Consider the following 15856-nt stretch of genomic DNA (forward strand, 5'->3'; position numbering starts at 1 on the left):
ATCATGGAGTGATAGAAAGGCAGAGCTGGAGGAGTGAGTGAGGGACCTGGTCCCATATCCCTACAGACAGGCAATCAGTGACTCCCATAGGTTAAGGGCTGCAGACCCGGGACCAATGCCCAGAATCTCTGAGCTTTTTATCTTACACCATGAAGTGACAGATGCTGGCAGATGTTAGACCTCTGTGTTTAACTGGTTAACCAGGCAGCACCCGACTTCTGTATTCAGCGAGGTTCTAGAGTTTCCAAAACATGGGTCTCCTCTCCCACCTCAGCCTTCTAGCATGAAACTAGACACATCCTCATGCTTTTGAGGTCTAATCATTGGATTTTGTTCCTTTCAGATGGCTTGCCCGAAGATGAAATTGATGTATATTTGCCTTCTGGTTCTGGGGGCTCTTTGTTGGTATTTTAGCATGTACAATCTGAATCCTTTCAAAGAACAGTCCTTTACTTACAAGAAAGAGGACAGGCACTTCCTTAAGCTCCCAGATACAGACTGCAGTCAAACACCCCCCTTCCTTGTCCTGCTAGTGACCTCTTCCAACAAACAGTTGGCTGAGCGCATGGCCATCCGGCAGACGTGGGGGAAAGAGAGAATGGTGAAGGGAAAGCAGCTGAAGACATTCTTCCTCCTGGGGACCACCAGCAGTGCGGCAGAAACAAAAGAGGTGGACCAGGAGAGCGAGCGACACAAGGACATTATCCAGAAGGATTTCCTAGACGTCTATTACAATTTGACCCTGAAGACCATGATGGGCATGGAATGGGTCCATCGCTTTTGTCCTCAGGCAGCATTCGTGATGAAAACAGACTCAGACATGTTCATCAATGTCGACTATCTGACCGAACTGCTTCTGAAGAAAAACAGAACAACCCGGTTTTTCACTGGCTTCTTGAAACTCCATGAATTTCCCATCAGGCAGCCATTCAGTAAGTGGTTTGTCAGTAAATCTGAATATCCGTGGGACAGGTACCCACCATTCTGCTCTGGCACTGGCTACGTGTTTTCTGGCGACGTGGCAAGTCAGGTGTACAATGTCTCCGAGAGCGTCCCATACATTAAACTGGAAGACGTGTTTGTAGGGCTCTGCCTCGAAAGGCTGAACATCAGATTGGAGGAGCTCCACTCCCAGCGGACCTTTTTCCCAGAGGGCTTAGACTTCTCTGTGTGCCGCTTCAGGAGGATCGTGGCCTGCCACTTCATCAAGCCCCGGACTCTCCTGGACTACTGGCAGGCTCTAGAGAATTCCCAGGAGAAAGATTGTCCGCCTGTCTGAGAGGAGCCCAGAGGCACATCTGGACAAGTTTCAGATAACCTGTGGGGACAGTGTTTGCAAGATTTTGGAAGAGGGGGTGGGACAGAGGATGCTGTTCTTTAGTGCGGAAATCCATGCCAGAATGTTGGTGTCCATGAAGCCGCTGATGAGTTCCCACTTAGTGCTCCAGGCAATAATAGGCACTCTGTCTCTTGGGCACGCACAGTCTCTATACTAAGTGTTTGACATACACCTGGATTTTCGCATGTCAGGGGTTAGTATCCTATGACACGATGGGTGTTACCATCCCAATTTTACAGGTAAGGAAACAGCAGCTGCAAGAGGTACAGAAACTTGTCCCAAGGCTCACAGCCAGTAGACATAGGAGCAGGAATGAAAATCGAGCACTTGCAGAATCTGGTGGGCAGCCCCTGACTTGAATCACTCCCGTGTGCTGCCTCCCTTAGGAGGGAACAGTAACGATGAAGTCTCTGAGCCAGCATCCTTCTGTCCCTATCCAGAGTCCCCTCCACCTCAGCTCCCAATCCTTGTGCTTTTTAGAGCTAAGCCTGGGATGACCAAATTCGCCCCAGCTCCTTCATTCATGGGGCTGGACGTAGCTGGGACCAAGTCCATGTCACCGGCTCGGTACTCAACACAACCCAAGTTTCATCCCAGGAAGTGTCCTCGCAGTGGATGCAGCTCATATGCTGAGGAACGCCCAGCTCTGGACAGAGTTCTTATAAATGTATAAATTAGGCTCAGAAACCACTGCAGTCTGACCTGCTGTACAGACTGCCCACACTGCTGACCTCGCTGGTGAGCAGCATGTCACTTCTGAGTCATCTGCTGCTCTCTCGTTTCTTCACCCCAGCTGTCCCTTGTTTTCAATCAATGGGGACCAGCCCCTGCCCCAAGAGCACTTTAGGGCTCTCAGTTCAAACCAAGGACAGTTGAACTCAGATGTGTTGCATGCGGGATTCTGGGAGTTTTCTGGGAATTCAGCTGGAGTCAAGTCAAGATGCTCTCAAGGACCTTTCGGACACAGAGCCCCAAAGTGGACCCTGGTGAGGCAGGGGTGGTCCTGCGTCCACTTCCTAAGCCTGAGCCAAGCTCATCTTCACTGAATTTCTCATTTGGCCGAGAAACAACTGAAGTTCGTGGTTTGCTGTTTAGCCTTCAGTTTATTCCGCTGCCTCCCACCCAGAGGTTTGTGCGAGCCTGTTTTGCAGGGTTGTGCGAAACCAAGGCACTTCTTTGTAAGAGGTTTTGCCCATTCAGCCACGGTCATGTGACATGCAAAGTAATCTTGCTCCTATAGAAATGATTTTTTTTTTTTCACTTTACTGGACTTTACTTTGTACTCAGAGAACAGGCCTCACATGGCTGTGTCACATATAAATGTCGGACTCAACTCTTACTTGAACTCAGGAAAAGTTACTTGCTGCAAAATGGTTTTGACCATGTTCAATTGCAAAAGTACGTCTGATATCCTATTTTGCATACCATTTCTTGTGTCTGGATTATGCTGCTGCTTTGTAGACGTGTTTCCTCATCCTGGCCGCTCTGAACGCATTGGGTCTTGTTCAGAAAAGCCTCCTTCTCAGGTGGAAAAAATCAGGGACTGAGCTTGTCTTTTGAAGCCCAAATTTAAGAGCCACGCCCCTCGGTTCCATAGGATGGGCTGCCTCTCATTCTGAAGACAACTGTGCTTTGAGGGAGAAGTCGTCTATTCGGCAGTAGGCCTGGGTCTGTGTTTCATGGTCTACCTTGTCAGGTGTGTGTCTGTGTGGCCACTGGTCTCAGTCGGCGAGGCCTGTCCAGCTGCTGCCTCTGTGTGACTGGCTTTGGGTCTGGTCTTCACAGCATCAGCCCACAGCTCCAGGGACAAATGAGGACAGGTGTGGGCTCTCTCTACTGCTTCTGTGTGTTCTTAAAGGATTTTCTCTGAGACCCGTTGTTTTCCCCATTGTTTCCCCTCCCCTCCTGTCCCCTCCCCTCTTCTTTTCTTTCCTTTTTTTCTGACAGGGTCTCACCCTGTCACCCAGGCTGGAGTGTAGTTGCCTGATCTCGCTGCAGCCTTGAACTCAATGAGCCTGAAACAAGCCTCCTGCCTCAGCCAATGTGTAGTTGGGATTACAGGTGTGTATTTCCTTACACAATGACTAATTCTTTTTCTTGAGGAAGACATGATTACATGAATCTAGAACTTGAAGGAACCTTAGAGCTCATTCAATCCTGCCTCCTCTTTTATGTGAGATGCACACAAGGCCCAGAGAGACCTAACAACTTGCCAGGACCTTCCCAGCTGGTTTGTTGCAGAAGGCGGGTTCCAGCTCAGCTTGGATTTCATGGTGCTGTCTGTGTGGATGTGAGAGTGAGAAATGACATGAAAGCATGAATGAGGAGGCCAAGCGGTGCCTCCCCAGGAACACCCAGTGCTAGCTCCAGAATGGGACTGGAGAGGCCTGGGTTGGCTGGGCTGGGGCTTCACCGCAGGCACCCAGAGAGGAAGGATTCTGATGGGCAGATGCTGAGCTAGGGGCTGTATAGGTATTGCCTTATCTACATGCTGTCAATGAGTTTTCCGGGGGCAGGGACCCCCAGTTGCTCAGGTTTACAGATTAGGAAACTGAGGCAGAGAGAGAGAGGGCGAACAACTCATTCGAGGTTACATAAGTGAAAAGTGGTGGAAACGGGTGACTCTAAGGTGCCCTGTGGCCTCCCCAGCCACCTGCTGACAAACTGCAGGAGCTCATTGCATTGGCTGCTCCCACTGCCTCTCTGGGGCACCTCCTCAGACTCCCCCAACCACACACACCTATCCCTCAGCCCCCAGACCCCTGTACTCTGCCTTCTCCTGTGACTGTGGCAGGAGCCACTTGGCCCCCGTGGTGCCAGAACCCCTGCTATTGGACTGACTCCAGCTCTTCTTCCACCACTCCTGCTTCAGCTCACTCTCGTCCTGCTACCTGCTGTCCCCTCTGCTGGATCATCCCATAAGCTCACAGACACACTGCCATTTCCCACCCAACCAGAAACGACCACCACCTTCCCCAACCCCTTCCCTGACCCTCTCCCCCTCCCACTGCTCCATCCTGTTGCGTGTCTGGTGGAACCCCGCATGAGAGTTTTACTTGTCTGTTGCCTCATCCTAATCCTTCTCTTCTTTCCCAAATGCTGTCTCATCAGACTTTTGCACCTCCACTCCACCCAGATGGCCCTTCTCAGGGCACCCACGACCTCCTGTGGCTGGGTCCTGTGGGCAGTTCTCGTCCTCATCCTGCTTGACATGGCGAGTCCTCATCACCAGCTTCCAGGACGCCGGGTGCTCTTGGTCTCCCTCCTCCTTGCTGCCCGCCTTTTCCATCTCCTCTGCTTGCTCCTTCTCTTTGCTCTGACTGTGCCGTGCTGGAGGTTCCTGGGCTCTGCCTGGGGCCCTCTTTCTTCCCTGGTTATACCCAGTCCTCCGAGGGGCCCACCCTGTCTCATGGCTTTAAATATGTTGATGATGTTTCCATTTATCTCCAGTGTAGAACTCTTTCTTGCTCTTCCATCCACTGCCTACCTGAGTTTCCATAGTGAACAAATCCAACGCTGACCTTCTGATTAACTGCCCCACACCACCCCATCTGCAGCCATTCCCGTCTCAGGAAGACGGCCACTCCACCTTCCTGCAGCTCAAGTGGGAAGCCCTGGAGCCATTCTGACTCCTCTCCCATCTGGTGCATCAGGGAAGACTGTGGGAACTACCTTCAAATTATCTCCAGGAGCCAACTGCCTCCCGCCCCTCCACTGTGACCACCCTTGTCCAAGCCTGCGTTGCCTCTCACCTGCATTCGTGCAGCCACCTCCAGACCCTCCCCAGGCTTCCATCGTTGCATCCTTTAGTCTCTTCCCAGCAGCATCCAGAGTGATCCTTTGAAAATCTCACTTCTCTGCTCAAAACTGTGGTTTGCCATCGCCAGGGATATTAAGGATAAAAGCCACATGCTTCATACCATTGTCTGCCTGTGATTCCCTAATCGCGTCCCTTTGCTCACTCACTCTGGCCTGTTGTTCCCTGAACAGCAGTCTGTTCCAGCCACAGCAGCCCCCTTCCCCTTATCTGCCCATGCCTGTCGGCCTTGGCGCTGGCTGTCCTTTCTGCCGGAAGTGCCCTTTCCGCAGGTGCTCTCATGCGTTGCTCCTTTGCCTGGTTGACATCTGGTCAATGTCACCTTCTCAGTGAGGCCTACCCTGAGCTCCCTGTAGGAAAATGCAGCTCACCTCACTCCCATGCCCCATACCTTATATTGTCTTCCTTGCACTTACCAATTTCTAACAAAGCATATAATATCTATTTATTATAACATATCTGTATTTTATGGTTTACGTTTCAACCGACTTGAATGTAACCTTTGTGTGGGCCGTGGGTCTTTCTGTGTTTTCTTCACTGACGCACCTTGGATTCTTAGCATGGTCCCAGCACGTAGTAGATGCTCAATAAACATTTGTTGAGTGGAACTGAATGTATCAGTATGGTAGGTGGTTTTTAGAAGGGAATGGGTGAACCAAGACTGAAAAGAAATCAAATATTTTTCAAAGCCAGCCAACACCGTGGTTTCACGTGAGTCAGTAAGTAGGAAATGGGTGCGACTCTGTGACCTGAAAACCAAGTAGTGCTCCACAGCCATGCTGTTCACCCCTTTTCTTCCAAAATGGAATACCTCACACAGTGCATGGTGGACAGAATCACACGGCACAGTCTGTGTGCCTGTCCTCCAGCCTGATACCTGGCCAGTCCTGTCTCATCTACACTCTCATGCAAACTCTTTTTTGTGTTTTGTTTTGTTTGTTTTTGAGACAGTGTCTCACTCTGTCACCCAGGCTGGAGTGCAACGGTGCAATCTTGGCTCATTGCAACCTCTGCCTCCCGGGTTCTTGTGCCTCAGCCTCCCGAGTAGCTAGGATTATAGGCATGTGCCACCAACCCAGCTAATTTTTGTATTGTTAGTAGAGACAGAGTTTCACCATGTTGGCCAGGCTGGTCTTGAACTCCTGACCTCGAGTGATCTACCTGCCTCAGCCTCCCAGAGTGCTGGGATTATAGGTGTGTGCCACTGCACCCACTCCTGTTTCAAGAATTTGTGCTACAGCTCAGCATTTAGCGGCAGTGGGAAGACCAGACCGCCTGACTCTTCAGCCTGGTAGCATCCTCCATGCCTTAAAAAAAAAACCAAAACCCTAAATGTATTTAAGTCCTGCTCCTCTTCAAACACACCATTGTAACCACATAATACACTGTGAAAAGAGAGGAAAGAAAAATCCAAGTCAACAATAACGTGCCAGGCCTTCTGTCCTTGAGCCTCATATCTCGCATCCACCATGCTAACCTCGGCCAGGCCCCTGTCTGGATTCAGCCCGACTTGAGCCGCCTCCTCCTAACTGGTCCCACGGGCCTGGCCCTGCCACTTTCCAGTCTGTCCTCCACTTGACATTTAGAGTAATTTTTTAAAACAGCAAATCTGATGAGGAAACTCAGAGGCCCAGGGAAGCCAGGGACTTGCCCTCTGGCACCGTGTCCTGAGGGTAGAGCTTCCTGGCATAGGGTCAGTGAGCCCCGAGGCTACCTCCCTGCAGGCTGCAGGAGGGTGAGCGTGGTCAAGAGCAGCAATTCTCATTGCTTCGACCGTCATTGCCTATTGAATGAGCTTCGCAGTGCCCTCAATTTGCTAAGTTAACTTTGGCCATGCCGTCCATGAGAGGTCTGACTGGTGATTTCCAGCTCCCGCTGGGCACCGGGTGCTGCACTGGTTATCCCGAAAGACTGGCACGGAGGGCCCAAATGAACTTGAAAAGCGAAATTAATTAATTTTCATGCGAGTTTTTGATCCCTTTGAGTGTGGTTATTTTTGTGCAAAAAATTATCCAGATGTTTACTTTGGTTTCAAAAGCAATTTATTAAAATTCCTTCCTAAGCTTTAAATTTCAGCTAACAAATATCAGAAGGGCCCCTGGGAATGGTAAGAATAAGGAAGCATTGTATGTGTGTGCACACCCCAAGGTTGTGCAGCTAGAATAGCTGGAAGTGCAGAATGTGGATTCTGTCCGCTCTTTACAGCTAGCCCTCTGCACTTGTAGAAACTGTACTGACATACAGCCTTGCAGAACCTCCAGCTTCCATGGTGGCAGGAGCCATGGAAAATAGAGACCCACCAGGTTACTGCCTACCTGGTGAGGAAGCTGGGGAAAGGGCCCATGGGAGGATACTAATTGGGGAAGAGGAGACCTCACTTCCAGTGCTGGGCGACCCACTTAGGGAGGCCCCATTCCATTTATATCTCCACTCAAGCTTCCGCCTCCGGGTTTGAGCCCTGGCTCTACAACTTGCTAGCTGTGGACCGCAGGTGGTCGTTCTCTCTGCACCTCTGTAAAATGGGATAATAGTGTTCACCTTGGAAGGTTGTCAGAGGTGTGGAAATTAAGATAATTCACATTGAGTTCTTGGCACAGCTGTGCCTAGCACTGGGTGCAAGCTGAATGTGTGGGCTGCCATCGCGATGTTGTGTCTAATGGCCTGCAGTGGTTGACTAGCAGCAACGGGTTTGCTTGGTTATTTCCTGATTTGGGGGAAATAGATCCAGAGACCAAGGTTCTATGTTATCCCCAGCACCCCCAGGCTGACCCCAGGTACCAGAGAAGTCTCCATGGTTCCAGGCTGCAGAGGACCCAGGTTACAACTTGCTCAAGTAGACCCAGGGTCTAGGCTTATCCTGGTAGACCTTGGTACCAAGCCAACCTTTGTGACCTGAGATTCCAAGACCACCATTGCAGATCGAGGCTCTAAGCTAGCCTCTGCAAACTCAGGATATATATTCCAAGTAGCCCTGATTTGGGGGACAGGTCTGTGTGGTTTGCAGAGTAGCGATATGAAGAAGGAGGTCTTGTTAAGACGGCGTGGTGTGGAGTGCTCAGGTGTGAAATGGTTGGCTCAATGGAAGTTGTAGCCGCCTCCTCCCCGTGACATCATCCTCACACGTGCTCAGTGTTAGGCATTTTTCCCCTCCTGCTCTGAATCAATGTGAGTGATGTATGCATGCGGGAGGGACAGGCTTGCATGGCACCCAGCTGCGGTGCATTTAGAGCTCAGCCTCAGCCCTCCAGTAGGACCTTGGGCATACCCTTAACCCCCGGGGCTCTGTTCGCTGGTGCAGGGCCTGCGCTCCGAAGTCCGGCTGCCTGGGTTTGAATTTTACGTTCTTCGCACAGTCCCGTGAGAGGCAAGTTACTTACCTTCTAATTGCCTTAGTTTTGTTATCTGAAGAATGGGACCATAGTAGTTCCCGCCTCATGGTGTATGATCATGTGGGTTCAATGAGAGGATGAGTATAAATTGCTCAACATCCCATGGTAGGTGCTCAGTCAGTGCAGGTGCTTATGATTATAGTCAACGTTTGGGCTGTGAATTTTGGTGGATTCTGTGGTGGTGTATACAGCACTCTCTATCAGTGTACCTGCTGGTGTCTGGTGATCTCTGTGCAAATCAAGACCTCTTCCAATTGTGTCTGTAGGACTTTGTTTCAGCTCTTGTTCTTTTCCTTCATTTGAATTTTTCCTGGAACTCTTGGAGAAGTTCTTTTGTTCATGAGATGCTTCACAATCAGAGCACTGTGTTCTTGACCCTCTTAAATCAGAGTATGTGAAAATCCGAACGAGGTAAAAGAAGTTGGAGCTGGAAGATGCCTTAGAAATTATGTAGTTTTTTTTAATTTGTATTTTTTTTTATTTTTTAGATAAAACCTTCCTTTTACAGATAGGAAAACCAAAGCTCAGAAAAATGGAGTGACTTTGCTAAGTCCTTCAGTGAGTGGCACATCCAGGATTAAAAGCTGGCATCAGAAATCCCACTGTCAGACATTCATTCTTTTATTTATTCATTTGTTGGGTGCTCAGTGCTTTGACTGGACATCCTGAATGAGGATCAAGCTGAGGTTCGAGGCCGTGGGTTTTGCATACAGAGCTTTCACTGGGTAAATACACAATGCTGAGAAGATTATCAGGGGCACCTGCTCCCTTGACAGCTGAGTAAAGAAATGTTCCAGTGCCTTCTCTGTGAGCATCATAAGCCATGTCCATCCTTACCTACTGTTTCACTGAAACCCCACAGCAGCCTCTGGAGGGCACCATTCTTATAATTACGCCCCTGGATTTAAGAGGAGGAAACTGAGGGTCAGAGTGACTCAGTGACTTCCCTGGGGGCTGAGACATGGTGGAGACACAGCCCCTCGGCCTCCAAATGCTGCCTCCCACGAGCAGCCTTGCCTTTCTCCACTTGGCACAGTGGTGAGTCCTCCAGTGTATCTGCGTTCACAGGAAGCTTGGGACCAGCCCTGCTCAAGGAGTGTGCCATCTGGCCCCTTTTCCTGTCTGCTGCCACTTTTTTTCCCAAGTGTTGACATGAGTCTCAGTCTGCCCCTTCCTGAGCCTGTTTGATTTCCCGGGATTTGGTGCTTAGTTGTCTATGTCTTTCCCAAGAACATCCTGTTTAGCTGGATCCCATGACTTGTCCTGTCCTGGCCAGCCCTCTCTTGAGGTCACTCAAGTTTCCAGGTGGCAGCCCAAACAAATGTCTGGCTTCAGAAAATAAACTCTCCAGTCCAGCCCACTTTGGCTGTCTCCCTATCTAATGCCCTTGCAAAACAAGCCTAGGGGCCCCACACTCAGACTGTGTATGTGTGTGTGTGTGTCTATGAGAGAGAGAGACAGACAGATCCTTGGCTCTAATTAGAGATACCATGCTCAGTGGAAGCTGGTTCTGAACAATGTTAACTGCCCTGCCCTTGTCCATGAAGGGCAGTGAAAGCGCAAGGGGCAGTTTCATTTTACCTGGGCTGTAAAACGTCAGGCACCTCCACTGCCCTCCTCAGCTGTTGGGGTAGCAGGGTGGAGTTGAGGGCCTCACTCGTTTTCAGCTTTGCACAATCAGTCACACATTTGTTACGTGACGGCTATGTGCCACACACCCATGTTCAGTAAGGTGGGAGCCAGCTGCGGGTGTGGTCCACAGTTCCAGACATCTCTGAAGGATGTGACACCAACTTTCAGGCAGAACATTTAGAAAGAGTGAAAGTGAAACAGATCAACCAGCCCGTTGAGTATCTGTGTTTTTTACAAGCAAGAACTGGGGAGGCAATAGTATTTACAATCCTTGATACACTTTTATTACATTTGATAATTCTTTTAGTTCCAAAAGAAAAAAAAGCCAGGCTTTGGTGACTCTCATGGGCCCTCCATGCCAAGAGTCTATGACTCTGTGATAGATTAAATAATTAACAAGCCTGATTTAATATAACATCTGCCATGCACCCTCATTTTAAAAACAGTTGAGACAATATTTACATTTTCTCCATGTTCTCCATTTGGAAGTGTCTTAGTTTGCTTTGTGTCGCTGTAGCAGAATACCACAGACTGGGCAATTTATAGACAATAGAAATTAATCTGGCTCATAGTTCTAGATGCTAGGAAGTCCAAGAGCTTGGCACTGGCCTCTGGTGAGGGCCTTCATGCCGTGTCATGGTGGGTGGGAGGGCAAAAGAACAAAACTTGCTTTGATAAAATCACTCTCGCAATAACTGACGTTCCTCTGATAATAACATTAATTCATTCGTGACAGCAGAACCCTCCTGACCCAGCCACCTCATAAAAGGTTCCACCTTTCAACGCTGTTGCATTGGGGATTAAGTTTCCTTACTCAAGTACTTTGGGGGACACTTTCAAACCATAGCAGGAAGTATTTGCTTTCTTGTAACATTTTTTAAATAATGAATTTTCAGCATTTGTTATATCTGAACGGACATTATAGCAATTTCCATAGCTGTGTCTCTCCTGGCAGATTTTTAAAGTTCTTCCAGCCTGATTCCTCTCTCTGTTTGGGTCCCTGGCATGGTGCCTGCTGGAGAGTAGATACTTGATAATTATCTATTGGGTTCTAAGGGGATCTCTCAAAGGTGGTATTCAGGCACCCACAAGGCAACTCCCATCACAAGAAAGAATGGTGGCCTGGGAGTGAGCTGTAAGGTTCCTTCGAACACCAATTCCTGAAGCCTCTTTTATTCATTATTGTTGGGACTTGTTTTTATTTCTGTTTCGTTCTACATAGCCCCAGAATCTATATGTGAATACTAGGAAACTTTATCATGGGCTGAGGTGTATTTGAAGTAAACTCTTAACTATGTCTCTGGGATACGAAAGGTGCTTACATTCTCTGTTGGGAATGTAGAGAGAAGGATTTGCAGCGTGTGGCCCCTGGGAATGTAGAGGCATGAGTTTCTGTCTGTTTTCCTGCTGTTGAAATCTGAGTGCTAGGAACGGACCTCTTGCTCTCAGATTGGTCTTGAAGCTGAAGGGAACCCGTCCAGCCTCCTCACAGGGCAAAGAGCCACGCCAAAAGGAGGAAGTTGGATTGCATCCTGGCACCTGCCAATTGTTTTGAAGACTGACAAACAAAAAAATAGTTTTTAGTTAATTTAAAAAATGATCTTCCTACTTATCAGACACAATCACTTTTAAGTACGAGCAGAAAAATGAACTCCATAGCTAAATGCAACGTTTTGTGTCATACTGTTTCACATCATCTCTTCTACCTCCATTCACTGGTCAAAGAAACGCAGAGTTGAGTTGGCCAGTGTGGCGTGGACACAGCCAGGCTCAGACCCTCCCACCAGTGAAGCCAGCTGTTGGCTCAGGGGTCCAGTCCTTTGGTCCCTGAAGTGGTAAGCCAAAGACATAGTGATACTAGGTTGATTTCTACTCCAGAAGGTATGAGATGGAAAATAGGTGACTTGTTTTACCTGGTCAAATAAGACATCAGTAAAATTTACCATGACTGGAAATTACTTAATGCACCCTGAGGAGACTTTGTGGTCAAATTTTGCTTTTCCTAAAAAATATGAAATTAAATTTACATGTCACTGAATGATATCTGAAACTGTCATTTCCTTGTATGTTTGGGGGATCTGCTAGACTCTTATGTCATCATCTTTTGGAAATGGGTATATGTACTTAATATTGGTTAAAAATCATTTATTTTTAACAAAAATTAAATTATGAAAATAATACACTTAACTGGGTGAGTTTTAGGTTGTCGATTGATGTGATAATTTCATTCTTACTGAAAATTTGGCAAAGTGTGGTTTGAATTGGACAATCCTTTTGTTTTTACATTGATGTTTTCTATATTTATTTTGTACCTGGAAAAATATTTTTAAAAATTTATTTTGATTTTATATGTGTAGAAAAATATACTGAACAATGTTGACATGCTTATTTTTATAAGAGATGGGTACTTCTTGTTCCCCTTGGATTTCGGAAGCAAAGCAATGGGACCCTATGCTGCAGAGTCTTAATGGGGTGGGGCAGTGTCCATTGAGGTGTCCTGTTGGGAATGACAAGTCCAGGGTGGATTATGAGGCAGGCATCCTTTGGAGTTTTTCTTCTCTCAGGTATATTTTAACTAAAAGCTATCATTTAACTTGAAGAAATCAAGTCTTGTGAATTGATACGATTGTACTTCTAGAGTCTTTGATGATAACTTGTCTTTGCGGTACAGATTGGCTCCTCGATCTTTCAAAGTTTCATTTAAATGGAAATAAAGGTCTGAAACCGATGTATGTTTGTGACTTCATCATGCGTGGGTCACCGTTCCTGTAGTACTGCGGGCCTGGAAATCTGCCCACTGACGCTTCTGGCAGGCTGCCTCCAGGGCCCGCCCAGAAATGAATCTGGAGTTGGAGGTGGCAGGGAGGGAGTGATGGATCCTGAAGGTGGGCGGGGGGTGGTGCAGCTTCAGAGGGTGAGGGTCTCTACTGCTGCCTCCCCACCAGCTGGCCTTGCCATCCACCTGTGGCAATGTGGGGGCTGTCCCTGGCCCTGGACCCTGGGTCCTTTCTCACTGGCTGCTCCCTCTTCTGGGACTCCATGCCCACTATCATCTCCTTTCCCCCAATGGTCTCTCCTCCTTTTTAGAACTTTCTTCAGCACACAAGCCTGCTCTCATTGCCCACTCAAAGATGACTTGCTGGACTTTCCTCTTTTCTGGTAGTGCCTCTTTCTTTTTTTTCTCTTAAGGCTAAAGCTCCTCCCAAGAGTGGCCTTCCCCTCCACTGCCACCTCAGTCCCCCTCTCCTTTCCCCCACCATGGCCCTGAAATAGCTCTGGGGGCCCCACAGCACTTGGGTTGGGTCAGCACCACGTCACCCTGGGTGCTTGCCTGGCCAGGCCTTGGCAGCGCCTGGCACTGGAGCCTGCCCTGCTCCCTCCTGCACCCTCCTGTCTCCAGGACATCTCAACCTGCAGCCTTTCCTCCCCTCCCAGCAGCTCCCTTCACTCTTCTTGGCTCACTCTACCTCCTCGTCCCGCCCTCCCGTGGTGGAGGTCCCCGGCTGAGACCCCAGGTCTCCCACTTGCCATCAGCACCGCCTCCCAGTCAGAGCACCTGTCTCTGCATGTGTTCGTTTGTCTAAGGACTGGGGAAACAGTACGCAAGCCATCTGGCTGAAAAGAAACACAACAGGAGTTTCTCTTCCTGTAGTCCTGGAGGCCAGATGTCCAAGATCAAGGTGTCGGCAGGGCTGGCTCCTCCTGAGGCCTCTCCCCTTGGGGTGTGGATGGCACCTTCCTCCTGTCTCTGTACGTGGCCACTCCTTTGTGTGTTTCTGTCTCCGTTTCCTTTTATATTTTATAAGGACACCAGTCACATTGGATCTGGGCCCACCCTCTTGACCTCATTTTAACTCGATTACAATCTCTTTAGAGACCCTGTCTCTGGCTACTGGAGGTTGGAACATCAACAGATGAATTTTTTTGACAGGGGTCACAATTCAACCTGTAACATCATGAGTTTCAATTCCATCTCTTCTGTTGATGGCTCCCAAATATGGGCCACGACCACTGACCTTTCACTGAACCCCAAACCCAGATATCCCACTTCCTGTTCAGTAGCATCACTTTGATGTAAAATGGGCAAAGCTGAACTCTCACTTTTCCCCTTCAGACCGGCCTCTCTGCTATCTCCATATTTCTGCTCCAATGCCTCACGCTCAGGAGTTCGCCTTGGCTCCTGTCTCTCCTGCACATCCTGCAGCAGCAGGTCCTGAGCCTCCTCAGGGGGAGAAGAGCCTAAATCGGGCCATTTTCACTGCCCCCAGCTCCCCACCCAGGCAGCCATCATCCCTCACCTGCACTTCCGCAGGAGTCTCCCAGTGAGCCTTCCTGTGCGTTCTCTGACTCGTGTGTGGCCTGATCTGCACGGAGTGGTCTCTGAAATGCATGAATCAGATCATGGACCACTGCTGCTCATCGTTCTAGAAGTTTTTATTTACCTTCAATGTGACCGTGAGGTCCTTACTGTGACTCGCAAGATTACCTCTGGCTCCTGAATGCCCCTGCAACTCCCCACCATACCCTGCCTTTCACCCCTGGGCCAGCACACAGCAGCCCTTGTGCTTTCCTCCAGCCAGCCCAGCCCCTCCAGCCCCGTCACTGTCATGTGTTTCCCCAGGACCTTCCCATGGGTGCCTCTCAGACGAGGCGGCTTCAACAACAGACCTCAGTTCTCTCCCAGTCCTGGAGGCTGGAGTCCCAGATCAAGCTGTCACAGGGCTGGTTCCTCCTGAGACCCCTCTCCTGGGCTTGCAGATGGCATCTTCCCCCTGTGTCCTCACGGGGCCATCCTTCGTTGTCTGTGTCCTCATCTCCTCTCCTTACAAGGACGCCTGTCTGATAGGGTCAGGGCCCAACCTGACGACCTCATTTTACCTTGATTACTTCTTTAAATACCATGTGTCCAAATATAGTCACAGTCTGAGGTGCTGGGGTCAGGACTTCAACATATGGATCTTGGGGGAATGCAGTTCCGCTCCTAACAGCCCCCCTCTTCTGTGAGCACTTCTTGTACCCCCCGCCTTGTTTGTTCCTTCAGTGTGCTCTGTTTTCTTCATGTCACTCATCCCTGCCCACGTTTTACTGGACACTTACGCAACTCTTGTCTCTCCCCGTGGACTGTAAGCTCCATGAGTGCAAACACTGCCTTCCTGCCTACACTCCATGGCATCTACACAGCGTTTACAATGGTGCCTCCCACCCAGCAATCCGTTTTTCTGAACAAGTGGATGAGCTTGTGGTCTGAAGGACTTGAGTCTGAGAGTGTTTGACTTTAGGAGCTGGAGGGTGGGTCTGTGACTGCACTGGCCAGGACTACCTGGTGGAGGGGCTGCTGAGTGGGCTCCAGCCAGGAAAGGGTGTGAGGAAAGAGAGTAGCGGTACCTGCCTCCTGTCACACAGTGTCTTGGAAGAATGAATGTGGGGACATATTTTATTTCATGCCATTTGAATAGCTACTAGAATTATCCCCACTTTACAACAGACACAAGTGGCCTGCATTAGATTATTAGGAAAGCCAAAGGAGAAATAAACCATGACATCAACCATTCCCTCTACATGGCCTAATGACTTTCTCTAGCCACACAAGCATAAAGATTGAACAAAGAAATGCCCTCTCCTTGTCATGAGGTCCTTATTTGATTGTGCTATCCTGTGAGAACCATCAGGTAGATACAG

At 49.1% G+C, this 15856-nt stretch overlaps 1 protein-coding gene across 8 annotated transcripts in view; it reads left to right on the plus strand.

Moving 5' to 3' along the window:
• Positions 1-12905, plus strand: part of B3GALT5 (beta-1,3-galactosyltransferase 5) — a 115354-nt gene extending 102449 nt beyond the window's left edge. For 6 of the 8 annotated variants that reach the window (XM_030915074.1, XM_030915071.1, XM_030915075.1 and 3 more), the window contains one exon: positions 344-12905. In XM_030915074.1, coding sequence (XP_030770934.1) covers positions 344-1279 — 936 coding nt within the window. In that variant the 3' untranslated portion in view covers positions 1280-12905. The remainder of the gene's footprint in view (positions 1-343) is intronic. The other 2 variants (XM_010368700.2, XM_030915073.1) reach the window with 2 other exon arrangements.
• The last annotated feature ends 2951 nt before the right edge of the window (positions 12906-15856 follow it).

Source organism: Rhinopithecus roxellana, chromosome 13 (assembly GCF_007565055.1).
Source record: "Rhinopithecus roxellana isolate Shanxi Qingling chromosome 13, ASM756505v1, whole genome shotgun sequence".
In the NCBI taxonomy this organism is placed as follows: Eukaryota; Metazoa; Chordata; class Mammalia; order Primates; family Cercopithecidae; genus Rhinopithecus; species Rhinopithecus roxellana.